The following is a 23339-nucleotide window of genomic DNA, read 5'->3' on the forward strand; positions in this document are numbered from 1 at the left end:
GACCCTGAGTGTCCCCATCCATCACACTGACGCCCTCAGCCACACCATCGCACGCCGCTGGGGTCGTGCCCAGCTCCATCACCCTGTGCCCGGCGGCAGTGAGGTGCCTGGGGCTGGACTTGGGGTGTGTTTTGCATCCCAAGTGCTTTGGGCTGGAGCAGAGCCAGTGGTGACACGCAGCGGGGCAGGCAGCCAAGGGGCAGAGCAGGAAGCTGACAGCCTCCCTCCTCTGGGGGAGCGGGGCTGGGGTGCCTGCCTGCCTGCCTGCAACCCTGCCTGCACCCTGCCAGCTCCATGGGCAGCCCCAGAGCTCGGTAGGGTCCTGGCTGCGGTGTTGGGGTGCTGGCCAGGCTCCCCGAGACCAGCTCCTCTGGGTAAGGCACGCCGTTAGCTGGGGCGGGGAACCTGTGGTTTACAGCCCAACCGACGCGAGGTTGCTGACAGCCTGCCCAGCCCGTGGGCAGCCCTGACGTAACTCGCCCCGTGCCGCTCCCTTGGGGCCATGCAGACTGGCAGTGTCTTCCCGCAGCCCGGCATGCAGCAGCCCCTCGAGCCCCCCGGGCAGCAGCCCCCGGGCAGTGGGGCCAGGAAAGCCCCTGAGGATTATGGCAGCGGTGGGACGGGGAGCATGGATGGTGATGTCGCAAGGTGAGAGCGTGTGGCCAGGGCAGAGGGGAGGCAGGAGGGGTCCGGACACCCTGCCCGCTCCCCGGGGTCCGGTTTGATGTTGGGCTGGGGTGACATGGAGCTCCTCTCCCTCGGCACGGGGAGCACGAGGGGCTGGGATGGGGCTGGGATCCCTCTGACATCCCCGTCCCCGCAGTGGGAACCCCTACGCCGGGCTGGTGAGCCACCTGCGGGCAGCCTGGCTCTCGGGGAAGACGCGGCCCATGGAGTACCGCGTGGCCCAGCTGGAGGCCCTGGGACGTTTCTTGGAAGAGAAGAAGCAGGACATCTTGGAGGCCGCTGCCTCGGACATGGGCAAGGTGAGAGGGGAACAGGCACCAGGGATGCCGAGGGGCTGCCCGCAGCCCTGCCGGCTCCTGCCCTCACGCCGAGGGTTGATGTGATGCCCCGGAGGAGCTTCCCCACCCGTTCGGTGCTCCCTCCCTGGCTGGGCTCTGCCCTGGGCTTGGAGCCAGTGGATGTGGTGTGGAGGCAGCAAAGGGGAGACCGAGCTGGAGCACGTCCCAGCCCACCTCCTCCAGAGCCCTCAGTGTGGACAGAGAGGGGCTGTGGGGAGCGTCCGGACATAATTAACCATTCCCAAACCCATCGGCCTCAGTTCCCAAACCCATCGGCCTCAGTTTACCTCTTTTCTGGTCAGGTCCATCCCCAACCCCCGTCACCCCTTCCGCACGCTCCCTGCCTCGGGCTTTCCACCAAACATCATCCCCTCCCCTCTCTCGGTGCTCACCCAGGCTGCAGCTCTCAGAGCCCGGACCCCCCAGCTTTGCATCGTCCCCTGCCTCTTTGCTCCCTCCCGCCTCTGTCAGGGTCACCACAGCCAGAAGCAGAGCAGACCTGTCCCCCACATCTCCATAAGTCCCCAGAGAGCTCCAGCCCCCCCCCAGCCCGATAGTTCTCCCTTTGGTACCACTCATTCACCCGCAGCCAGAGCCTCACGCAGGGCTCATCATCTGTACTTCTCCATCCCAGCTCACAACTTCCCTTTGGACACCCTCCCCATCCTTACCGCAGCCTGGATCGATGGGATCCACATCATTTTTCCTATTTTTCCAGCCAGATCTCATGCTGGGAGGAGATGCAGGGTAACGCTTGATGCCGTTAGGGCAAGGTGTGCTCTCACCCACGGAATAAATCTGAGATGGAAAAACTCTGGCAATGAACCCAAGACAGTACTATGCCATCGGGGGTTAAAATTTGGGATTTAACAGCTTGGTTAGTGCAGTTATTAACTATTTCACAGTTATACAGTCATGAATTTTTTTTTTAACCACATGGATTCCTCTGCACCTGCCCACCCCAAGCCCGCGTCAGCAGCACCTTGCTGAGGGTTATCCCCAAGCCACCGGCGATAGCTACGGCTTTGTAAACCCCCACAGCTCATACACGGACACAAGGACGGTGCATCGAGTGAGATCCGAGGTCCGTCCAGCTCAGGCTCACTGAAGGATGCTCAGAAACAGGGCAAATACACGTGACACTTCCAAATATTTTTGGAAGCCAGCAGCGCTGCCTCCTGTCCACAGCGAGTGCCGTGTGCGCGCTCTGTACTCGCTGCCGTGGCACTGCGGGCAGCGCCGGCCACCCGGCAACGCGAGCTGCCGCAACTCCCGTGAAAGGAAAAACGAGCTACCCAAACACCTACTGCCGCTCCCTTACCAAGAGCGCGATCTGTGCGTCACAGGAGGGAGGCCAAGAACCTTCTGCCTGCGGTTTGTCCCGTCTCTTCTCGCGGATGCGTTGGACACCTCCTGCAGTACCCTCCCTGGTCGCTGGGTCCCTGCTGCTTCTTTCTTCTACTCTACAGCGAGGTACCAGGCTTGGTCTTTTCTGGCGTCATCTCGGGAAGCCCCATGCAGGGCTCTGCTCCTGCCTGGGCTGCATCCCCCGGCACCAGCCCGGCCGCTCCAGCCCACCCGTGACACCCCACTCGCCCACTGCAGAGGGCTGACGGCTATTGTTAGGGTCGGCCATGCTTCCTCTTTTGCCCAAGGTTCCCTTTTCCTCGGAAGAGACATCCAACGTGGTGGTCTGCTCATTCCTCTTTCCCTGGAGGAGCAGTCCAGCCTCTCTCTTGATTTCACTTCTCCTCCCGATGTCATGCCAAGCCACACGCCTGCACCGCTCCCAAATGCCTCCATCCTTCGGACTCCCCCTCCACATGCCTGTCCTTCCTCCCACCCTGCTGAGGACAGCCGTTGCTTCCTGCTCTCCATCCTTCCTAGGCTCGGTGGTGGATCTCCTCCCCGCTTTCTCAGCTCACTCTGCCAAAACCCCCATACAAACAGGCTCCAAAATCTGGATATTCCCTTTTTTCCCATATTTCCTCCCAAATCTTGAACTGGCTGGTTTTATCCTGCCACTTCCCCACCAGTACACCTCACCTTCCACCGTACTCCTGAGCGAGAGAAAACCCAACTGTAGGACGAACATCGAGGGGTTCAACATCGATGGAAGGTGAGGAGCTGCTGGCGTCAGCACCAACACTATTCCCATGCCGGTGACACGTCCATGGTGGGAAAGTCAAAGCCAGGTGAAGGGGGATGGCTGAGGAAATTGCACCTAGATCTCTTCTGAGCTTTTATTTATTGGGCTAAATCCTTGCAGAGTCTTACCCAAGTTACTCTCTGGCAGGTCCTGAACAAAACAGCCCGTCCTGCTGGAGTCCATCAACTCACTCGTTTCGTTTGTGCCGGTGTTACAATGTGATAGAAAAAGGGTTCGTGACTCAGGACGCTCTTGTCTCCAGACCAAACAGGACTCAATAGCCAGACCAGCCCTTTCTTCCCCAAAACACCACCGCTGCCTTCACAGACCCCTCTCCTCCTCAAATCCTTTATTTTCCCAAACCTCAGCTGAGCCCCCAGCAGGGAAATCCCCGCCACAGGCAGGTTACTGTCACCGGTGATATCGGTGATATCGCAACGGGATTTCGGAGCTCACCAAAGCCCAACGCCGCAGATGCGGTGGGGCTCCCCCCCTCCCCGTGGCAGGCTGTGCCGTGCAGCTTGGGGGTGAGAGCAAAGTGCGCATCCACCGCGGGACACAAAGGGTCCCCAAATCCTGGGTAAAAAAAAAAAAAAAAGATGCAGGGTAGAGCTAAGGGCTGCTGCTGCGCTGCAGCGCATGGAGAGCTGACACGCAGGGTGCTCTGTGTCCCCAGCCGCCCTTCGAAGCCGAATTCTCTGAGATCATCCTCTGCAAAAATGAGCTGCACGAGACCCTGAACAACCTGGGCACCTGGATGAAGGACGAGCACGTGGACAGGAATCTGGTACGGGGGAAGATGAGGGAGAGGATGGGGGGGAAGGACCCACCTGCCAGGCAGAGATGGGAGGGATGTGGGCACGGAGGTGGTGGTGCAATGAAGCACTCCTGATGTGGTGGGAGTCCCGCAGGTGACCCGGCTGGATTCGGCCTTCATCCGCAAGGACCCGTACGGGGTGGTGCTCATTATCGCGCCATGGAACTACCCCATCCACCTCCTGCTGGGGCCCCTCATCGGGGCCATCGCTGCCGGTGAGCTGAACCTGTCCCCTGGTGCTGTGCCCAGGCAAGGGCACTTCGTCCCCCGGCTGGGGTGCCGGCAGGGCTGGCTGTCACCATGTCACTGCTCTGATGTCCTGTCAATCTCCCCCAGGTAACTGTGCCATTATCAAACCCTCGGAGATGACCAAGAACACAGAGAGACTTGTGGCTGAAGCTCTGCCCGCCTACCTGGACAAGGTAAGAAGCTCTCCCTGTCCTTGTCTCACGGCTGGGGTGTTCCCTCCCCTTGCGCACACCGAGCTGTGCCCTGCGCCCTCCCAGCACCGTGCCTGCCATGCACACACCAGTGCCACACCATCCCTGGTTTCAGGTGCTACCGTACCTCCTTCCTCCACGCTCAGCCGGTGTCCACACGCCCGGGATGCTGTTGGTGGGGATGGGGACAGAGTGGCCTGGGCAGGTGCTGACACCAGGGACCCTTATGTTGCAGGACTGCTTTGCTGTGGTGACCGCCGGCGTGGAGGAGACCACCAGACTGCTGGAGAACAAGTTTGACTACATCTTCTACACTGGTACGTCCCACGGGCCAGAGCAGAGCCCTCATTTGTGCAGCGAGGAAGAGGGGTTCCCAGCAGACACCCCACCTGCTGACAAGGCAGGGCTTGTGTTGGGGATCTGGTGTTGGGATCTGTTGGAGGATCTGCCACCAACATGTCCAGGGATGTAATAGCCATAACTGGGTTTGGTAATGACTGAGCTGGGGGATGCCAGGGTTGAGCTGGAGAGGGTGCTGGAGCTGAGGGCTCAGCCACGTGCTGCACATCAAGGTGGGTGCAGGATAGGAGTGGAACGTGACGTGTCTTCCCTGGCTCCCCATGAGGTGAAGGCCATGGAATGGGCTGCAGCATGGTGGGATCCTCACTGTGATGCATCTTTTCCTGGCCCTCAGGCAGCCCCTCCGTGGGGAGGATCGTGATGACAGCCGCTGCCAAGCACCTGACACCCGTGACGCTGGAGCTGGGGGGCAAGAACCCCTGCTACGTGTCCGACACCTGCGACGTGCAGAATGTGGCCCAGCGGGTGGCCTGGGGCCGCTTCTTCAACGTGGGGCAGACCTGCATCGCGCCCGACTACGTGCTGTGCAGCGTGGAGATGCGGGAGAAGCTGCTGCCCGCCCTGCGTAAGGCCATCACTGATTTTTATGGCTCCAACCCTCGGGAGTCCCCCGACTTCGGCCGCATCGTGGGGGACAAGCACTTCCAGCGGGTGCAGAAGCTGCTGCGCAGCGGGCGTGTGGTCATTGGAGGACAGACGGACGAGAAGGAGCGCTACATCGGTGAGGACTTGAACTTCACATAAGTCTCCATCCTTGCATGGAGTAGATTTTGGAGTGGGTCTCACAACTGGAAGGGAGGTTCCAGATGGAAGTGACATTTAGGGAAGGTTTGCATGGGAATCAGGGAGTTTGGCAAGGCATCCTGTCTTAGGGGAGGTATGGGTCTTGGGGAGATGAACAAGGTGTCATCTCCAACCTCTATGCATGGCTGATGCCTTCAGCTTTCTTCCTCTGCAGCTCCGACGGTGCTGGTGGACTTGCAGCCCTCTGATCCTATCATGCAGGAGGAGATCTTTGGCCCCATCTTACCCATTGTCATTGTGGCCAACATGGACGAAGCCATTGACTTTATCAACAGCCGTGAGCGGCCGTTGGTTGTGTATGCCTTCTCCTCCGATGACAAGGTATAGTGTACGGGCTGTGTGAAGCCAGGGCAATGCTTGCCACATGCTCCTTGGCAGGTGTATTCAGCCGTGTTCATGCTCCAAAAATTTTCTTTGGACCAGACAGCGCTGGTTGTGGGGGAAGGATTGCAGCTGGAGGAGGAGGAACAGGGTTTGAGACCCACGTCCACCTTCTCTGCTTCCCTCCCAGGTGGTGAACCAGGTCCTGGAGCGGACAAGCAGCGGTGGCTTCTGCGGCAACGACACCCTGATGCACGTGACGTTGACCTCGCTGCCCTTCGGTGGGATCGGTAGGTCCAAATCCCCCAACCTGCCTGTCCCTGGCCAACGTGAGCCAGGTGTGATCCCACCCCTGCAGCCTGAGCCATGCTGGCCACGGTGAGGAAGGGTCTCAGGGGAGTTGGGGCACCCAGGCCTGGGTCCCCGGTCCAGAGGGCTCCGTGGTCTGTAGGGAAATCCTTCTGCACCAGATAGGACCCCGCCAGAAGCCCTTTGCTTCTCCGCACCATGGCTGAGCTCTCGGGCTTTGCAGCCCTGTTTCTGCTGAACACGTGTGGAGCACTGTGAGGTTTCTTCTCCCCGTGCTTGCCATCCCAAGCACAGTGTTCCCTATGTATGTGGAAACGTCTTGTTTAAAAGGTAGGGAATTTTGAATGTGGCCACCACAGAAACATCTCTAGACCTTCCTTTCCACATGCAGCGCCTCTGTAGGGTGCCAACGTCCAGCCTGTCATACCCATCCCGCTGCCGTGCTACCCCTTTTCTCTGCAGAAGAAAACTTGGGAATTGTCACTTATCCACAGTTTTCAGGAACTGAGAATTTCAGTTTTTCATGGATCTCCATTCTGGACTCTGGGTCTGAAGACAACAAAATTTCCTATGAATTACTAAATGTACACACGTTCCTTTATGTAAACTCCTGAAGACCCATATTGCATAAAACCATTGAGGAGTAAACAGCAGGGGATCCGGATCGCAGAGATACTATGAGGGTTAAAACTTTACAAGCACTTGCCATCGTCCCATCTCAGAACTAACAAATCACCCAAGGGTGATATTTTTAAGGCAAATTTATTTATATGTGCAATTTCCGATGGTCCTCCCTGTTGCTTCACACAAAGCTTCTGTAAATCAGCAGACCCTGAAAAAGTCTAAATTTTGTTCTGAACCTTTTGCTGAAGATTCCTGCTGGAAAAAGGCAGCTGAGGAGGCTGTCACTCCGCTTCCCACAGTATCGCAGTCTTCTCTATATCTACACCGACTGCCAGGCAGTGGTTTTAGGTTTAGACTTGATGAATTCAAGCAATCATGCAACGCGAAGCAAGGAAATTAAGGCTGCCCAGGGAAGTGCTTGAATCACCATCCCTGGAAGTATTTAAAAGACATGTAGACGCGGTGTCTAGGGGCACGGTGTAGTGGTGGACTTGGCAGTTAGGTTTACAGTTGGATTCGATGGTCTTAAAGGTCTTTTCCAACCTAAAAGATCCTATGATTCTAATATCAGCTATAAGTTGTGTAGCGCTCGTGTTTCAGATGATGTATACGATTCTGAGCTCCCATGGGATGTTTCCTATCCAGAGCATCAGCTGGAAAACAATCCTTTCATTCTTTTAAAGGCTTCAGAACAAAGCTGCAACTAGTTCTGCATTCTTCCACCACAACTCGATGCAGATAGCGTAAGAACAGGGCAAACACGCACGCTATTTCTTCCAGAAAGTCTTCCAGCCTCCGTCTGTTCCCAGCTCAGATGATTTGCTAAGCCAGAAGGGTCCCATGTGTTCAGTAAAGGGAAACTTTTAGTCACTACGATGCCCCCATGACATGACATTTCACAGCTCGTGGACAGAAACAGCACTTTGGGGCTGCATTTCTTCTGGCCTGTTCTGGATGTTTACTTAGGCTGAAAAAGCATGTCCAGAAGTGCTTCTCTCTTCCCTCGGAGAGGAAGGAGTCTACGTGATGGAGACACCCACTTTTGATCAGATGATCTTCACTACCGTGGAAAACCAGCTCCTACTCTCCACCGGAGACTCAAGCACGCAGCTGGCCAAGAGCCATCCAGTGACCTTCCTTCACATTGGGGCTACTGACGTGTGAGATACCAAACATAACTCATCAGCTTGACCAGGATTTGCATTTTATCAGGAAGACTGGCCAGCTCAAGCTGATTCACAGAAGTTTATCGTGTAGGTTATGAGCGCACAGATTTCCTTATTTTCTGCCAGCCTGCCTGGCTTTCCTGGGCTTCCTCCTGGCCAGCCAGCTTTCACCTCCCCACAGCCATTTCACTCGTCCTTGGAGACGGGTCACATCCTCACCAAAGCCACCTTGACCATCACCGCTCTCCATCCTGGAGTCTTGCCGGCAGCGGGGCTAGAGCCAGCACAGAGGGGACGGGTTTTGGAGGGTGTCCTTGTGGTAGGGAAGCTCGTCTGGTGGGACCATCTTGCTGCTGTTGCCCACTCCAACATCACATCGTCAGTGACGCCCTTCCCAGTCGCTCTGGCACCAGGCAAGATTGTGTGATCAAAAAGGTTGGGGTTTTTTTTGGGTTTTTTTTAATCAATAAAGTGTTCAGAATTAGAAGAAAAAGAGAACAGAAACTTGAGAGGGGATGTAGGAAGCACCTGCAAAGGAAGAGTTGAACATACAGAAGCAAGATTAAGTTTTTTTACTGTTTTAGCAGTTTAAGCATCCATTGAGATGGGGACACATTGCCCAGCACCCTCAAGGGCATCTGTTAAACAAGATGTCCATGTTTCAGGCTGGTATAAAAGATCACTTCCTCCCTGGAGGGTGAGGATGGGAGGGCAGCGACCAGCGTTCTCACTGCCTGTTCTCTGCCACGCCACGCTGAATGCGCCGCCTCTCCTGGTCCCCCCCACTCCACTTCTCCCATCCGCCAGCAAAGCGGGGGCACTTTGGATCCTCTCCCCAAAACAGCAGGATGACATGAAAGTCTCCAGCCTTCGCCTGACTTCCTCAGCTCATAAATCCTCCAAGGAACAGTCCTTCCCATCGGGAAGATGACCTTTTGCAAAACTCTTATTCTATCAACACTTTTCCGAGCCTGGTTTAACGTGATGAGCTTTGCACCAGGGCTGAACGTGTTACCTGAAACAGCGAAATCCAGACTGACGAGAGGGTTGTTGGAAACCTTTCCTCCTCCCAGCCTGGTCTTCCTCCTCCAAACATCCCTCAAGCACCATCTGGGTGTCCAGCCAGGCCACCTCCATGGTCGTCTTTAGATAGCTTTCTGGGGAAGCTTGGCCACAGCCAGCCCTCCCCGCCAACCCTAGTGTTAGAAAGCAGCTGGATGAAGACGCGGTGCTGTCCACCAAGTGGTCTCCATCACCAGCGCCTCCACCGTGCCACCCTCGAGAGGGAAGCTGGGAGCTTAATTTCAGGCTCGTTGACCCAAACGTTGGGTGAGCGATGGCCAGATCCAGCCACCAAACGAAGACTTGTGCTGTGTGTTGTAGGAAACAGCGGCCTGGGGATGTACCACGGCAAGTTCACCTTCGACACCTTCACCCACTGCCGCGGCTGCCTGCACCGTGGCATGGGCCGCGAGGCCCTCAACGCCCTGCGCTACCCGCCCTACAGCCAGCAGAAGATGGGCATCGTCCGGGCCGCCTCCGAGGTGAAGCGCAAGGGCGCCTGCACCCTGCTCTGAGCGTCCCCTGCCGTAACGCCGTCGGTCCCGGTGTCCACGCGCAATGAAAGTTGTTTCCCCGCAAGCGCCGACCCTGTGTGCTTCCCTCCCTGCCCGCTCCTGCCTGCTCACCCGCTGCCTGCAGGGCAACCCGCCAATCAGGGCGCGGGATGGAGCCGCTGGCCAATAGGAAGGAGACAACTGAGGGAGGGGTGGGACCAGCGGGAGGGCAAACCCTGCCCGTGGTTATGGTGGGGAGCCCCAGGGCCATGCTGGGGTTAACCTCCTGCTGCCCACACCCCCCACCCCTAGCTGGGGGGGGGCTCAGCCCCGAGAAGGTCCACACCAAGGTCTTCCTCCCAAATCCTTGGGCTGGGATGGCCCCAGCTTTCCCCGCCCCGTGCCCTGCAGTTTGCCCTCCCTTATCTCGCACGGGCTGGCATCAGCAGATCGAAGGGAGACCTTGGAGCCAGGCCTGGCAGCTGAGTCTGGAAGAGGGGGACAGGTAAGGCGCCATCAGGGATGGGAAGCCTTCTCCCGTAGAATTTTGGGGTGTGCTGTCCTCCAGAGCCCCGCCTCTGCTCCATCCTGGTTGCTTTGGCTCCGTCCTGGTGGGTTTCTGGGCTCCGTAGCTCCATCCCAATTGCTCCTCCTCTCCTCCGGCTCCACCCCAAGCTTTGAAAACAGATAAAGTCGGTAAAATCCAGCCAACTGTTTCTCAAGAACAAAACTGCGTTGGACATTCCCTGCTGGGCCAACCCCACTCGCTTGCAAGGGCTGAAGAGAACAGGGGTGGCTTTGTGCACCGGCCGGTCAGCCGCGTTGCCCAGCCCAAACTCTGGAGTTTCACACCACGATCAGGTCCGGACGGCTCAGAGCCTCCTCTCAGGATGAATCCCCACACCGAGCTGGTGAGCTGCCTGCGGGCAGCCTGGCTCTCGGGGAAGACGCGGCCCATGGAGTACCGCGTGGCCCAGCTGGAGGCCCTGGGACGTTTCTTGGATGAGAAGAAGCAGGACATCTTGGAGGCCACCGCCTCGGACATGGGCAAGGTGAGACCACCACAGCCAGGGCAGTCGGCAGGGAGCGGTTCCCTCTCCATCACTTGATATTTCCTCCCCCCACCCCTCTTTCCTTCATTTATAAAAGTGTCTGTGTCTCCACCTGGGTTTTCTTGCTTTTGCTCTCCCGAGCCTCTCCCCATCCTGCTGTGGGACGGTGGCAAACGGCTGGGTGGGTGCTCGGTTGCTGGCCAGGGTCAGCCCACAGTCAGCCCACTGCACCTGGGGAGCAGTGGCCTTTGGTTTTTTATAGTTATCTTCAGCTTAACCTTTGGGGATGCCCCTGGGGATGGGGAAGAACCGTACAGCAACTCCCTCTAGCTGCACAGAAATGGAAGGGACCAGCTCCAGGGAAGCCTTTGCCAACAGCAGCGGGGGCCCTCGTTCCCACCTCCACCTCCAGAGCAGTGTCTGGTGTAGCCAAAGCTCTGAGATACCAAATGCACATCTTCAACCATGACCTTCTACCGAGCCCCGGGAACCTGCTGGTGTGGCATGGCGGCGTGCGGGTGGCACGGCGGAGGCGTGGCCGTGCCACCCATCCTTGCAACTGCCAAGGCCACGGGGCGTTCCCGGTGGAGTCTGTGCCAGCAGAGACGGTCGCATCCTGCTACGGCTGCCAGGAGACTCCGTGACCTGTGTGAGGCCAGCCATCATGGGGTGGCCACGTGGCTGTGCCTGTGGCAGTGGCTGTGACGACCCCCTGTGTCCCCCCAGCCACCCTTTGAAGTGGAGCTCTCCGAGATCTCCATCTGCAGGAGCGAGCTCAACCACGCACTCAACAACCTGGGCACCTGGATGAAGGATGAGCACGTGGAGAAGAACTGGGTACGGGGTGGTGGCTGGCTGGGGACACATGGGATGGGAGGTGGATGTCCCTCACACCATCCTTCCCTCTGCAGGCGACGCAGCTGGACTCGGCCTTCATCCGCAAGGACCCGTACGGGGTGGTGCTCATCATCGGGCCCTGGAACTACCCCATCAACCTCCTCCTGGTGCCCCTCATCGGGGCCATCGCCGCTGGTGAGGCTGGGCTGTGTCTCTGCTATGCTGGGAAGTACCAGGACCTCACTGGAGGTGTCCTGCGTCCTCCCTGGGGTGGAAATGGGGTGGAAATGGGGTGATGGTTGTGGGGCTGCACTGGGGGCTCCCCAAGAGCAAGGTCCTTACCAGGAGGGAGTTCCTGTCCTGCAGGTAACTGTGTTGCCATGAAACCCTCCGAGATCAGCAGGAATGTGGAGAGGTTAGTGGCCGAGACGCTGCCCAGGTACCTAGACAAGGTAGGAGAGCCCTCGGCTGCGGCCACCTCTCTCTCCGGGGACACCTGCCCGCGTGTCCCAAACCTGCTCGGCCGAGCCACATCCCCCCCACGCGCTCCCTCTGCTCCTGCCCGGCTCTGGTGCCGCACTCCCTGCCTCCCCCGTGTCACAGGACTGCTTTGCCGTGGTGACCGCCAGCATGGAAGAAATCACCAGACTGCTGGAGAACAAGTTTGACTACATCTTCTTCACCGGTACATCCCACAGGGACACCCCATCCCATCCCAGGCGTGGGGCTGCCCCAGCAAGCCTGGTGTGGATCCACGGGGTGGGGGGGGAGGACACCTTAACCACGCCAGGCTCATGCTGCTCCCCCTGCCCTCAGGCAGCCCCTCCGTGGGGAGGATCGTGATGACAGCCGCTGCCAAGCACCTGACGCCCGTGACGCTGGAGCTGGGGGGCAAGAACCCCTGCTACGTGTCCGACACCTGCGACGTGCAGAATGTGGCCCGGTGGGTGGCCTGGGGCCGCTTCTTCAACGCGGGGCAGACCTGCATCGCGCCCGACTACGTGCTGTGCAGCGTGGAGATGCGGGAGAAGCTGCTGCCCGCCCTGCGTAAGGCCATCACTGATTTTTATGGCTCCAACCCTCGGGAGTCCCCCGACTTCGGCCGCATCGTGGGGGACAAGCAGTTCCGGCGGGTGCAGGCTCTGCTGCGCAGCGGGCTTGTGGTCATTGGAGGACAGACGGACGCAGAGGCGCGCTACATCGGTGAGGGCACAGGACGTATGGCCGGCGGGAGGGTGGAAGCACAGGGTGGGGGTCCCGCTGGGTGCGGTTTGTGACACCCAGCCAGCCAGCCCAGCTCGGCTCTCGCCCCGCAGCCCCCACGGTGCTGGTGGACGTGCAGCAGGATGACCCCGTCATGCAGGAGGAGATCTTCGGGCCCATCCTGCCCATCCTCACGGTGGCCAGCGTGGATGACGCCATTGCCTTCATTAACGCCCGGGAGCGGCCGCTGGCCCTCTACGTCTTCTCCTCCTGCAAGAAGGTGCAGAGCTGGGCTGGGAGCAGCATCCTCCTCAGCCTGGGTCACATCCTGCCGCGTGGGTCCGAGTGGCCACGGGCACTGCTTCTTTGGCCTCGTCCCTGGTCACAGGAGGAGACACCCCCCCTCTGTGTACCCCAGGCAGCAGGGTGACGGGTGCCCAGTGGGTGCTCAGCACCCCCCTGCCCTGACTCCCCCCCAGGTGGTGAACCGGGTGCTGGAGCGGACGAGCAGCGGCGGCTTCTGTGCCAATGACACCATCATGCACATGACGCTCACCACCCTGCCCTTCAGAGGCATCGGTACGTCCGTCCCCAGGAACGGGGAGCACCGGGACCCCCCTGCCTGCTGTACCCAGCACCGGCAAGGCCGGGACCCTGCCTGCTCCCGGGGGCGGGGGGGGGGCCCTGCCCAGAGCCCTTCCAGCGCTGCCACCCCCCCGGGTCCCCCGAGTAGGTCCCCGCTGCCCCGGGGCTGAGTCCCCGGTACCGGCCCTGACGCCCTACCCAGCGCCTCCCGGGCCGTGCCGGTACCGGTGCCCCGGTGCCGACCCTCCCGCCTCCAGGGGCCGTGCCGCGGGTCAGAGGGGGGCTGAAACCCCTCATCCTTGGAGTCCCGGTTCCTGTTCTGAATTCCGTCCGGGCCTACACCCAGCGCCGGTTCCCCGGGCCCGGAGCCAAGGCCGATGCCGGGCTCTGAACCACGGTGCTCCGCAGGGCAGGGCGGTTTAGGCCGCTATCACGGCCGCTTCAGCTTCGAGACCTTCTCGCACCCGCGATCCACGTTGCTCCGCGGGGTCGGCCGGGAGGCCCTCAACGCCCCACGCTACCCACCCTACGCCCCCAGCCGCCTCCCGCTGCTCCGCGCCACCACCGAGACCAAGCGCCTCGCCGCCGCAATAAACGTCTACTTCCGCTTCCGCCTACGCTTCGAGCCCGCCCCGCCGTCTCACGCCCGACCAATCGCCGCGCCGCTCCGCCGCCGCCCCGCCCAATCCACGAATCTCCTCCCCATCTTCCCCCCACCCTCCCTTCCCCAGCGGCCTCCGACCAATCGAAAACGAGTCTGGCGCCGTCTGCCCCGCCCTCCCTCCCCCTAGGCTCCACCTACAGCGCTGCGGCCCGCCCCCTCCCGAGCCCGTGACCTCGGCGCCGTTCTGCGCCTGCGTCCTTGCCCTTCGCGCCTGCGCAGTGCGCTCCGGGGGCGGGCGAGGGGTCAGGACGCCTGGGTCCTTGGGGGAGGTGAGCGGGGGGGGGGGGGGGACTGGCGGACCGGGGGACCGGCGGCCCCGGGGCGGCGGGAGGGGCCCTCGGGAGGGGCCGGGGAGCGCTGTGGTGGCCCATGGTGGCTTGTCGTGGCCCTCAGATCCCGTTTGAGGGAGAGAGGATGGCCCGGACGCCTGCCCCCCCCCCCGCGGGCGGACACACACACACACGGGGTGCCTGAGGCCTTTGTGGGCCGGGGGGTGTCAGGGCCGCTCGGTGCCTCTGGGGGGGGGGTGGCGCTTGGGTGCTGGGGAGCGGGGGGGGCTGGGGCAAGGCTTTTGGGTCCCATGGGGTGGGGGAGCCTGCCTGGGTCCCTCGGGAAGGGTGCGGGGGGGGGGGCAGGGCGACAGGGCCCCTTGGAGGGGACAGCCGGGTCCCGTGTGGGAAGTGGGGAGGGGGAACAGGACGCCTGGGTCCCTTTGGGGGTGGGGGGGGACATCTGGGTCCCTGGGGGGAGGAACAGGACGCCTGGGTCCCTTGGGGGGGTGTCAGGACACCTGGGTCCCTTGGTGGGGAGGGGACACCTGGATGCCTCGTGGGAGGAGGGGTGCTAGGGGGTCTCTTCTAGGGGAGGGCTGGGGGTCAGGATGCCTGGGTCCCCTATGGGAAGTGGCGGGGCCCAGGCCCCCCCCCCCAGCCACCTGCTGGGCCGGCAGCAAGTGTCAGGCCGGGCCCCTCTGCTGACAGCAGGACCGGACATGGCGACGCTGCGTTTGCTGTACCGGGCTGCCCGCACAGGTGAGGGCCACGCCGGGCACCCCCTTGCCCCCCTCTCCCCGACCTGAACCCCCCCCCCCAACCCCTCTCTCTCCCCTTCCCCCAGGCCCGCCGGCCCCCCTGGGCTACCTGCGCCCGCTCAGCACCACCGTCCCTAGAGACTCCTACAGTGAGTAGGGGCACGCTGCCCCCCATCCTTCCCCTCCCGCCCCGGGGCTGCCTCTGCACACCCCCTCCCCGCGGGGTGGGCACAGCTTCCCTCTCCCCGCAGAGTATGTCAACGTCCAGGAGCCGCCCATGGACATGCGGTCCATCACCGACCGGGCTGCCCAGACCCTGCTCTGGACCGAGCTCTTCCGAGGTGAGTCCTGGAGCCAGCTGGACACCTCCGTGAGAGGAGCAAACCGCTCTCAGCGTCCCCATGCACGGTCCCTGGCCCGTCTGCAGGGTGCCAGCCCCCCTGAGCGTGCCGTAACCACTCCCTCTCCATCTTCCAGGCCTGGCCATGACACTCAGCTACCTTTTCCGGGAGCCGGCCACCATCAACTACCCCTTTGAGAAGGGCCCGCTGAGCCCGCGCTTCCGTGGGGAGCATGCCCTGCGCCGCTACCCCTCGGGGGAGGAGAGGTGCATCGCCTGCAAGCTCTGTGAGGCCATCTGCCCGGCACAGGTCAGCCTTCGTTCACCCTCATCCTCCTCCCTCTGACTCCGGAGGACTGCGCGTTCCCTGGAGCGGGAGCTGACGGCGTTACCCCCCGTTGTCCCGTGGCAGGCGATCACCATCGAGGCCGAGCCCCGAGCCGACGGCAGCCGCCGCACCACGCGTTACGACATCGACATGACCAAGTGCATCTACTGCGGGTTCTGCCAGGAGGCCTGCCCCGTGGACGCCATCGTGGAGGTGAGCCGGGGAGGCAGAGCTGCAGGGCAGCGAGACCCCCTGCCCAGGGCGGCGGGGGTCTGGCGAGCCCTGAGGGCAAACATCTCCCACCCTGGCAGGGCCCCAACTTCGAGTTCTCGACGGAGACGCACGAGGAGCTGCTTTACAACAAGGAGAAGCTGCTCAACAACGGTGATAAGTGGGAGGCCGAGATCGCGGCCAACATCCAAGCCGATTACCTGTACCGGTGACGGCCGGGTGCCACCACATCCCCTCCCCGCTCCCCTAATAAAGGGTCTGGGGGGGTTCTGCCACCCCCGCCCGTGCTGGGGGCACCGGCCCCTTCCTAACCCAGAATTCCGGCTTTCTCTGTGTCTCTTCCTTTCCAGTGCTGGGGCAGGGGAGGGGTTGAACCCCCTGGGGCGGGTACAGCCCCGGGGTGGGGGGGGCCCAGGGGTGCGTGGTTGCATCTTGGGGAGGTGAACAGGGGTCCTGGGGACGCCATCACCCACGTCGGGGTGGGGGCACAGGAAGGTGGGGGGTGCCGGTGGCAGGGAAAGGTGTGGGATGGGGAGGGGAGGTGGAGCCTGCAGGGTGAGGCAGGTTGGGGGTTCAGGGGGTGCCTGCCCCTCTCCCAGGGAGGGGGTGCCCCTGCCTGCAGCCGGCTCTGGGGCCGCGGGGGAGTCGTTCCCGGAGCAGCCACGGAGGGGGGTCCCGATGGTACCGGCTGAGGGTCTTCTAGCTCCGGTTTCCATTTCCGTGCTCCTCGAGGGATGGTGGGGGGGTCCTGGCTCCGAGGGATCCCGGGTCCCCGCGGGGGTGGGGGGTGTCCCAGCCCGGGGCAGGGGATGCGCTCCCGGCTCCGTGCGGCCGGGAAAGGGGGTTCCCGGGGAGCGGCGGGGCCGGGCGGGCCGGTCCCTCCCCGCGGCCGGTCCCTTCCTGGGGAAGAGGAAGTGCCGAGCCCGGGCGGCCCCGCGCTCCCGGGTAGGGGCGGCGGCACCGCTGTACCCCGGGGGGGGCGGCCCCGATCCTCGGCCGGGCCCGGGCAGCACCCACGGTGGGGGGGGGGAACGGGACGGGGAATGGGTCCTGCGTGGAGCGGGGGAGGTCCGGGGCAGCCCCCCCCCCTCCCCTTCGGTGTCGGGGGGGCGGCCGGTGCCCGGTGCGGTCCCGGGGGATGCGGTGGCCCCGACGCCCTGACTCAGATGCAGCTGGACGGGACGAGGCGGGTGGGGGGGGGGGGTGGAAGTGGGGGGGGTGTAGCGGGGCGGGGAAGGGGGGGGAGCTGGAAAGTATTTTGCAAACCCGGTGCTGGGAAACGCCGCGTGTGAGCGGGGCGGGTCACTTCCCCCTGGCCACGGCTGCGGGGACACCCCGGCTCCGCTGCCTCAGCCCCCCGGGACCCCCAGGGTGACCCCCCCCAAAACCCCCCTGCCCTGCTCAGGGTGACTCCCTTATCCCCGGCTCAGCCCCTCCAGCCCTCACCCTTTCCCTCTCCCCCCACCCCACCCCAGGCGGGTGCCCTCACACCTCTGCACCCCAGGGCCGGAGCGGGGTCCCCGGGGGGCACCATGGGGTCCCTGTTCCGCAGCGAGGAGGTTTGCCTGGCCCAGCTCTTCCTCCAGTCCGCCTCGGCCTACAGCTGCGTCAGCGAGCTGGGCGAGCGGGGGCTGCTCGAGTTCAGGGACGTACGTAGGGGACGGGGGGCTGCGGGGGTGGCGTGGGGTACCCTGGGTGCAGGGGGCTTGGGCTGGGTGGGTGCGGGTGGTTTGGGGTGCCGTGGGTGCAGCGGGGTTGGTCTGGGTGGGTTTGGGTGCCATGGGTGCAGGGGGCTTGGGGTGGGTGGGATGGGATGCTGTGGGTACGGCGGGTTTGGGGTAGGTGGTTTGGGGTGCCGTGGGTGCAGCGGTTGGGTTTGGGTTGTTTGGGGTGCCATGGATGCAGGGGGGTTGGGTGGGTCTGGGGTGCTGTGGGTGCAGGGAGATTGGCCTGGGTGGGTTTGGGGTGCCATGGATGCAGGGGGGTTGGGATGGGTGGGTCTGGGGTGCTGTGGGTGCAGGGAGATTGGCCTGGGTGGGTTTGGGTGCCCTGGGTGCAGGAGGGTTGGGGTGGGTGGGAGGGGATGCTGTGGGTACAGCGGGTTTGGGGTAGCCAGGTTGGGTGGTTTGGGGTGCCCTGGGTGCAGGGGGGTTGGGATGGGTGTGTTTGGGGTGTTCTAGGTACAAGAGCGTTGGTCTGGGTGTGTTTGGGTGCCCTGGGTGCAGGGGGGTTGATCTGGGTGGCGTGGGATGCTGTGGGTGCAGGGGGTTTGGGGTGCAGTGGGTGAGGGGAATGAGTGTGGGGAGTTTGGTCTGGGTGGTTTGGGTGCTGTGGGTGCAGGGGGGTTGGGGTGGGTGGTTTGGGGTACCATGGGTGCAGGGGGTGCATGCAGGTGGTTTGGGGGTGCCATGGGTTTGGTCTGGATGGTTTGGGGTGCTGTGGGTGCAGGGGGTGGATGTGGGTGGCTTGGGTGCCATGGGTGTGGGGACCCGGCTCAAGTGGGTTTGGGGTGTGGTGGGTGCAGGAACTGGGTGCAGTGGGGTTGGGGTGAGTGGTTTGGGGTGTGGTGGGTGCAGGGGGTGGGTGTGATCAGCTTGGGGTGCCATGGGTGTGGGGAACTGGGCGCAGGGGAGTGTGTGGACATGATTTGGGGTGCCATGGGTGCAAGGGACTGGATTTGGGTGCTTTGGGGTTCTGAGGGTGCAGGAGGTGAGTGTGGGTGATTTGGGGTGCCCCACGTACTGGGGGCAGTGGCACGGTGCTGGGTCGGGGGTGCTGGGGCTGCCTGTCCCCCCTGGGATGCTCGAGCTCCCGCTGGGGCTGCACCATGACCGTGCCCCCCCCTCCCGGCAGCTGAACCCCAAGGTGAGTGCCTTCCAACGGCGCTTCGTGGGCGAGGTGCGGCGCTGCGAGGAGATGGAGAAGACCTTCAGTGAGTGCCGGGGGGGCACGAGGCTGGCTTTGGGGGGGCTGCTTGGAGGGTAACACCCCCCTCCCCCCCCCCCGCCCAATGGCCCCCCACATCTGACCACGGCTCTCGCAGCCTTCCTGCAGCAGGAGCTGCGGGATGCCGGGCGGGTGCTGGGGCCATGCCCCGAGAGCCCGCGGGCACCGCTGGCACGGGAAGCTCTGCGGGTGCAGGAGCAGTCGGAGCAGTTGGCGCAGGAGCTGCGGGAGGTCAGCCGTAACCGTGCCTCGCTGCGCGGGCGCCTGCGGGAGCTGCGCCAGTACCTCCACGTCCTGCGCGAGGGCCAGCGCTTCACCAGCCTGCCGGTGGGTCGCTAGTGGGGGGGGGGGAACCCGCCGTCCCGGGGGTGCCACCCTGCGCCCCGCTTCCCCCCGTTGCTTCATGTCTGCTCCCCGTCACCGCAGGCCCCCCTGGGCTCCCCGCCGCGGCCCCGGGCGCTCTCGGAGCGTGAGCCCATCCTCGACCCCTCCCTGCATCAGCACCTCGACCGCAAGATCAAGTGAGCGGGGCTGGCGTGGGGGGCAGGGGTTGGAGAGGGGCCGTGGGGCGGCCGTGGGGCGTAGCCGTGGGGTGAGGTCTGGGGAGAAGCCGTGGGGCAGGGACCTGGCCGTGGGGCAGGGGCAGCAGCGGAGCCGTGCCCGTCCCAGCGCCCTCGCCGTGTCCCCGCAGTTTCGTGGCCGGCGTCATTCACCCGTGGCGGGTGAGCGCCTTCGAGCGGCTGCTGTGGCGCGCCTGCCGTGGCTACCTGGTGGCCAGCTTCGTGGAGATGCCCGAGCCCATGGAGGACCCGGCCACGGTGAGTGGGGCACCAGGGTGGGAGGCTGGCAGGGAAGGGCGGCTGGGACGGTCAGGGCTGACGTGGGCTGCGCTGTCCCCAGGGCGAGAGCATCACCTGGGTCATCTTCCTCATCTCCTACTGGGGCGAGCAGATCGGGCAGAAGATCCGCAAGATCTCGGACTGGTGAGCCAGCAGCCCCGCACAGCGTGTCCGGCCGCGCGGAGGTTTATTTAGCAAGACCCGCAGGGACAGGCTGGGCCGCCCCGGGGAGCCCCGGCACCCCCCGACACGGCGGCGTCCGTCTGTCCCAGCTTCCACTGCCAAGTGTACCCCTACCCAGAGAGCGAGGCCAGCCGGGTGGACACCATGAGCGGGCTGCACAGCCAGATCCAGGACCTCAGCGTGGTGAGCTGGGCACCATAGAGGGGACTGGGGGGCCACGCCGGGACACCCCCCCGTCCCTGACCCGCTGCGGGGCACCCGCAGGTGCTGGAGGAGACGGAGCAGTACCTGGCGCAGGTGCTGGACAAGGTGGTGCTGGCACTGCCCACCTGGCGGGTGCAGGTGCAGAAGATGAAGGCCATCTACCTCGTCCTCAACCAGTGCAGCTTTGACGTCACCGAGAAGTGCCTCATCGCCGAGGTCTGGTGCCCCGTGCGGGACCTCACCCAAGTGCAGGATGCCCTGCGCCAAGGATCGGTGGGTTGCTTGGTGTCCCCGTGTCCTCATGTCAGGGGTTGCTTGATGTCCTGGTGCCAGGTTTTGCTTGGTGCCTCCATGTCTTTGTGGTGGGGTTGCTTGGTGTCCCCATGTCCTCCTGCCAGAGGTCGCTCGGTGTCCCTGTGTCCTCCTGCCATGGTGGGGTGGGTGCCGGGCAGGGGGATGCCGTGGGTCAGGCGCCGGGTGTTTTCCCCCTCAGTACAAGAGCGGCTCGAGCGTGGAGTGCTTCGTGCAGCGCATCCCCACCTCGGAGAGCCCCCCCACCCTCATCCGCACCAACAAGTTCACCGCCGGCTTCCAGAGCATCGTGGACGCCTACGGGGTGGCCAGCTACCAGGAGGTGAACCCTGGTAAGGACCCCGGACCCCCCGCCACGGCCCAGGGCTGTGGAGGAGACCCCGTGTGACACGGTCCCTGTGCCCCTGCAGCGCCCTACGCCATCATCACCTTCCCCTTCATCTTCGCCATCATGTTTGGGGACGTGGGGCACGGGCTGCTCATGTTCCTCTTTGCTCTCTGGATGGTGCTGTACGAGAACAGCCCCAGCCTGCGGCAGGCCAGCAACGAGGTGAGGGGGACGCGGCGGGGGGCCGGGCGTGGAGGTGTGGGATGTGGTTGGGGGCATGGGATGGGCTTGGAGGTGTGGGATGGGGCTGGTGGTGTGGGAGGGGGACAGCGTGGGGCAGGGGAGGTGGTGCGGGACGTGGGAGCCGTGTTTGCCCCCACCAGATCTGGCTGACGTTCTTCGAGGGGCGCTACCTCATCCTGCTCATGGGGGCCTTCTCCATCTACACCGGCTTCATCTACAACGAGTGCTTCAGCAAAGCCACCGTCATCTTCCCCTCTGCCTGGAGCGTGGCCACCATGGCCAACCACTCCTCTTGGAGGTGGGACTCCCCAGCCCCCCCGTGAACCTGCCCGGGTCCCTGCCTGCACTGACACCCCCTTGCTCTGCCCACAGCTCTGACTACCTCGCCACCCACCCGTCCCTCACCCTGGACCCCAATGTCACCGGTGTCTTCCAAGGGCCCTATCCTTTCGGGATTGACCCAGTGAGTGTCCCGTGGGGGAGAGGATGGGGTGGGATCCTCGGTGGGGTGTCCCAGAGTCTCACCCACCTTGGCTACGACAGATCTGGAGCTTGGCCACCAACCACCTCAACTTCCTCAACTCCTTCAAGATGAAGATGTCCGTGGTGCTGGGCATCGTGCACATGGGCTTTGGCATCATGCTGGGGATCTTCAACCACGTGTGAGTCCCCATGGCTGTGCCCGTGGGCTCTGGGGGGACTGGGGCTGGACCCAGTGGGGTGGGTGAGTGGGGTCCCGTACCCCTACAGCTGGGGAGGAGCCCAGGACACGTGGGGACGCGCCACGCTCGGCTGAACCCGGCTCATGTCCCCCTGCCCAGGCACTTCCGGCAGCGGCACCGGCTGGTGCTGGAGTTCCTGCCCGAGATGGTTTTCCTCCTGGCGCTCTTCGGCTACCTCGTCTTCCTCATCTTCTACAAGTGGATCAAGTTCAGCGCCGCCGACTCCATGGTGGCCCCCAGCATCCTCATCCACTTCATCGACATGTTCCTCTTCACCTCCAACGCCGGCAACCTCCCGCTCTACCGGGGGCAGGTAGCACCCCACCGAGACGGGGGGCACCCACCCAGGGACCCTTCTCTTTGCCCAGGCTGGGAGCAGCGGGGAGCCCCATGGGGGTCGGCGTAGCAGGGATGGGGTTCCCCCTGCGTCACGAGTAGGGCCGTTCTCAGCTCGGGTACCCGGTGCCGGAGGGGACCCTGAATTGGTGCCCCTGTGCCGCAGGTGCCGGTGCAGACCGCACTGGTGGTGCTGGCGCTGGCGTCGGTGCCCGTCCTGCTCCTGGGGACACCGCTCTACCTGTGCTGCCGGCGGCGCGCGCAGCGGATGGGCGGCCCTGCGGTAAGGCTGGCGTCACGGCGGGGGGGCTCAGCCGGGGGCGTGCAGCAGGGTCTCACCGCCAGCACCGTCCCCATGCAGCTGGCGGCCGTGGGGGAGCAGGAGCCGCTGCTGGAGGGGCAGGAGGCCGGCAACTCCGTCAACGCCACCAAGGAGGACGTGGAGAGTGGGGGGCACAGCCCGGATGCCGAGGTGAGGGACACTGGCCCGGTGGGCTCAGGGTTGGGGGGTGGTGGGGTGGGGGTAGCCGTGCCCCCCTCCAATGGCCCGTGTCCCCTCCGATGTCCCGTGTCCCCTCCGTCCCCGCAGCACTTGGACTTCGCCGAGATCTTCATGCACCAGGCGATCCACACCATCGAGTACTGCCTGGGCTGCGTCTCCAACACCGCGTCCTACCTGCGGCTCTGGGCGCTTAGCCTGGCCCATGCCCGTGAGTCCCCTGGTGTGCCCCCCCCACACCCCCCCACACCCCATGGGGGTCGGGCAGAGCCTCACCCCCCCCCCTCCTCCTGTCCCCCCCCCCCCCCAGAGCTGTCGGAGGTCCTGTGGACCATGGTGATGCGCAACGGCTTCGTGCGGCTCAGCTACGTGGGCGGCGTGGTGCTGGTGCCGGTTTTCGCCGCCTTTGCCGTGCTGACCGTGGCCATCCTGCTGGTGATGGAGGGGCTCTCCGCCTTCCTCCACGCCCTGCGTCTGCACTGGTGAGCCCGGCTGAGGGGGTGCCGGTGGGACGGGGTGACCAACCCCCCCCCCCCCTTCCCAGTGCCCCTCCTCACCGGCCCCTCTCCTCGGCAGGGTGGAATTTCAGAATAAGTTTTACGTGGGTGCGGGGTACAAGCTGTGCCCCTTCGCCTTCGCGCCCGACGCCTCGGAGTAGCTGCGCCGCGTGGATGCCGGGGGGCTCGGAGCGTCGGCAGGACCCAGTCCCTCCCCCCCTGCTGCCGGGAGCTCGGCTGGAGGGTGCCGGGGGGGGGCAGGGTGTGTGTCCCCCCCCAAACCCCCAGGGCCAGGGTGGGCAGCGGGGGTCCGGCTGCGGCATTGTCCCCGTCCCCTCCTCGGCAGCAAATAAAGCCGTCCCGGTGGCTCGTCCCCGGCTCTGCGTCTC

At 63.7% G+C, this 23339-nt stretch overlaps 4 protein-coding genes across 11 annotated transcripts; all 4 read left to right on the forward strand.

Moving 5' to 3' along the window:
• Positions 1-216: 216 nt before the first annotated feature.
• LOC129207355 (aldehyde dehydrogenase family 3 member B1-like) lies at positions 217-11058 on the forward strand. Its single transcript, XM_054828173.1, has 10 exons — positions 217-648; positions 824-986; positions 3851-3961; positions 4086-4206; positions 4328-4413; positions 4667-4748; positions 5126-5512; positions 5750-5916; positions 6107-6206; positions 9399-11058. Exons 1-10 carry the CDS (start codon positions 503-505, stop codon positions 9590-9592), a joined length of 1557 nt encoding a protein of 518 aa, XP_054684148.1. The 5' UTR covers positions 217-502; the 3' UTR covers positions 9593-11058.
• Positions 10462-14039, forward strand: LOC129206698 (aldehyde dehydrogenase family 3 member B1-like). Its single transcript, XM_054826399.1, has 9 exons — positions 10462-10623; positions 11350-11460; positions 11535-11655; positions 11827-11912; positions 12064-12145; positions 12277-12663; positions 12777-12943; positions 13143-13242; positions 13657-14039. The coding sequence occupies exons 1-9, from the start codon at positions 10462-10464 to the stop codon at positions 14037-14039; spliced, it is 1599 nt and encodes a 532-aa protein (XP_054682374.1).
• Positions 14040-14094: 55 nt separating this feature from the next.
• NDUFS8 (NADH:ubiquinone oxidoreductase core subunit S8) lies at positions 14095-16159 on the forward strand. Of its 4 annotated transcripts, none has more exons than XM_054828217.1 (7): positions 14095-14181; positions 14896-14943; positions 15029-15091; positions 15194-15283; positions 15420-15592; positions 15695-15823; positions 15922-16159. In XM_054828217.1, exons 2-7 carry the CDS (start codon positions 14904-14906, stop codon positions 16051-16053), a joined length of 627 nt encoding a protein of 208 aa, XP_054684192.1. In that variant the 5' UTR covers positions 14095-14181; positions 14896-14903; the 3' UTR covers positions 16054-16159. The 4 variants fall into 4 exon arrangements, with proteins under 4 accessions (XP_054684192.1, XP_054684195.1, XP_054684193.1 ...); XM_054828220.1 differs by having other exon boundaries at positions 14102-14181; positions 14893-14943; XM_054828218.1 differs by having other exon boundaries at positions 14134-14180; positions 14876-14943.
• A 592-nt stretch (positions 16160-16751) lies between these two features.
• Positions 16752-23321, forward strand: TCIRG1 (T cell immune regulator 1, ATPase H+ transporting V0 subunit a3). Of its 5 annotated transcripts, none has more exons than XM_054828150.1 (20): positions 16752-16786; positions 17317-17490; positions 18695-18773; positions 18885-19114; positions 19214-19308; positions 19479-19605; positions 19688-19770; positions 19899-19992; positions 20074-20286; positions 20507-20657; positions 20736-20875; positions 21037-21194; positions 21269-21359; positions 21440-21558; positions 21718-21931; positions 22121-22237; positions 22316-22426; positions 22544-22664; positions 22764-22935; positions 23030-23321. In XM_054828150.1, the coding sequence occupies exons 2-20, from the start codon at positions 17374-17376 to the stop codon at positions 23109-23111; spliced, it is 2514 nt and encodes an 837-aa protein (XP_054684125.1). In that variant the 5' UTR covers positions 16752-16786; positions 17317-17373; the 3' UTR covers positions 23112-23321. The 5 variants fall into 5 exon arrangements, with proteins under 5 accessions (XP_054684125.1, XP_054684127.1, XP_054684124.1 ...); XM_054828152.1 differs by having other exon boundaries at positions 16755-16786; positions 17346-17490; XM_054828149.1 differs by having other exon boundaries at positions 16773-16859.
• The last annotated feature ends 18 nt before the right edge of the window (positions 23322-23339 follow it).

This window comes from Grus americana, chromosome 5 (assembly GCF_028858705.1).
Source record: "Grus americana isolate bGruAme1 chromosome 5, bGruAme1.mat, whole genome shotgun sequence".
Classification (NCBI taxonomy): domain Eukaryota; kingdom Metazoa; phylum Chordata; class Aves; order Gruiformes; family Gruidae; genus Grus; species Grus americana.

Bases quoted from the DNA above. Each gene is read 5' to 3' on its own strand.
- LOC129207355 (XM_054828173.1), top strand. From the start codon at position 503: ATGCAGACTGGCAGTGTCTTCCCGCAGCCCGGCATGCAGCAGCCCCTC. The intron at 4,414-4,666 runs GTAAGAAGCTCT...CTTATGTTGCAG, and splicing joins TGCCCGCCTACCTGGACAAG to GACTGCTTTGCTGTGGTGAC. The intron at 4,749-5,125 runs GTACGTCCCACG...CCTGGCCCTCAG, and splicing joins TGACTACATCTTCTACACTG to GCAGCCCCTCCGTGGGGAGG.
- LOC129206698 (XM_054826399.1), top strand. From the start codon at position 10,462: ATGAATCCCCACACCGAGCTGGTGAGCTGCCTGCGGGCAGCCTGGCTC. The intron at 12,664-12,776 runs GTGAGGGCACAG...CTCGCCCCGCAG, and splicing joins CGCAGAGGCGCGCTACATCG to CCCCCACGGTGCTGGTGGAC. The intron at 13,243-13,656 runs GTACGTCCGTCC...GGTGCTCCGCAG, and splicing joins CCTGCCCTTCAGAGGCATCG to GGCAGGGCGGTTTAGGCCGC.
- TCIRG1 (XM_054828150.1), top strand. From the start codon at position 17,374: ATGGGGTCCCTGTTCCGCAGCGAGGAGGTTTGCCTGGCCCAGCTCTTC. The intron at 19,993-20,073 runs GTGAGCTGGGCA...GGGCACCCGCAG, and splicing joins AGATCCAGGACCTCAGCGTG to GTGCTGGAGGAGACGGAGCA. The intron at 21,932-22,120 runs GTAGCACCCCAC...CCTGTGCCGCAG, and splicing joins TCCCGCTCTACCGGGGGCAG to GTGCCGGTGCAGACCGCACT.
- NDUFS8 (XM_054828217.1), top strand. From the start codon at position 14,904: ATGGCGACGCTGCGTTTGCTGTACCGGGCTGCCCGCACAG. The intron at 15,284-15,419 runs GTGAGTCCTGGA...TCCATCTTCCAG, and splicing joins CTGGACCGAGCTCTTCCGAG to GCCTGGCCATGACACTCAGC. The intron at 15,824-15,921 runs GTGAGCCGGGGA...CCACCCTGGCAG, and splicing joins CCGTGGACGCCATCGTGGAG to GGCCCCAACTTCGAGTTCTC.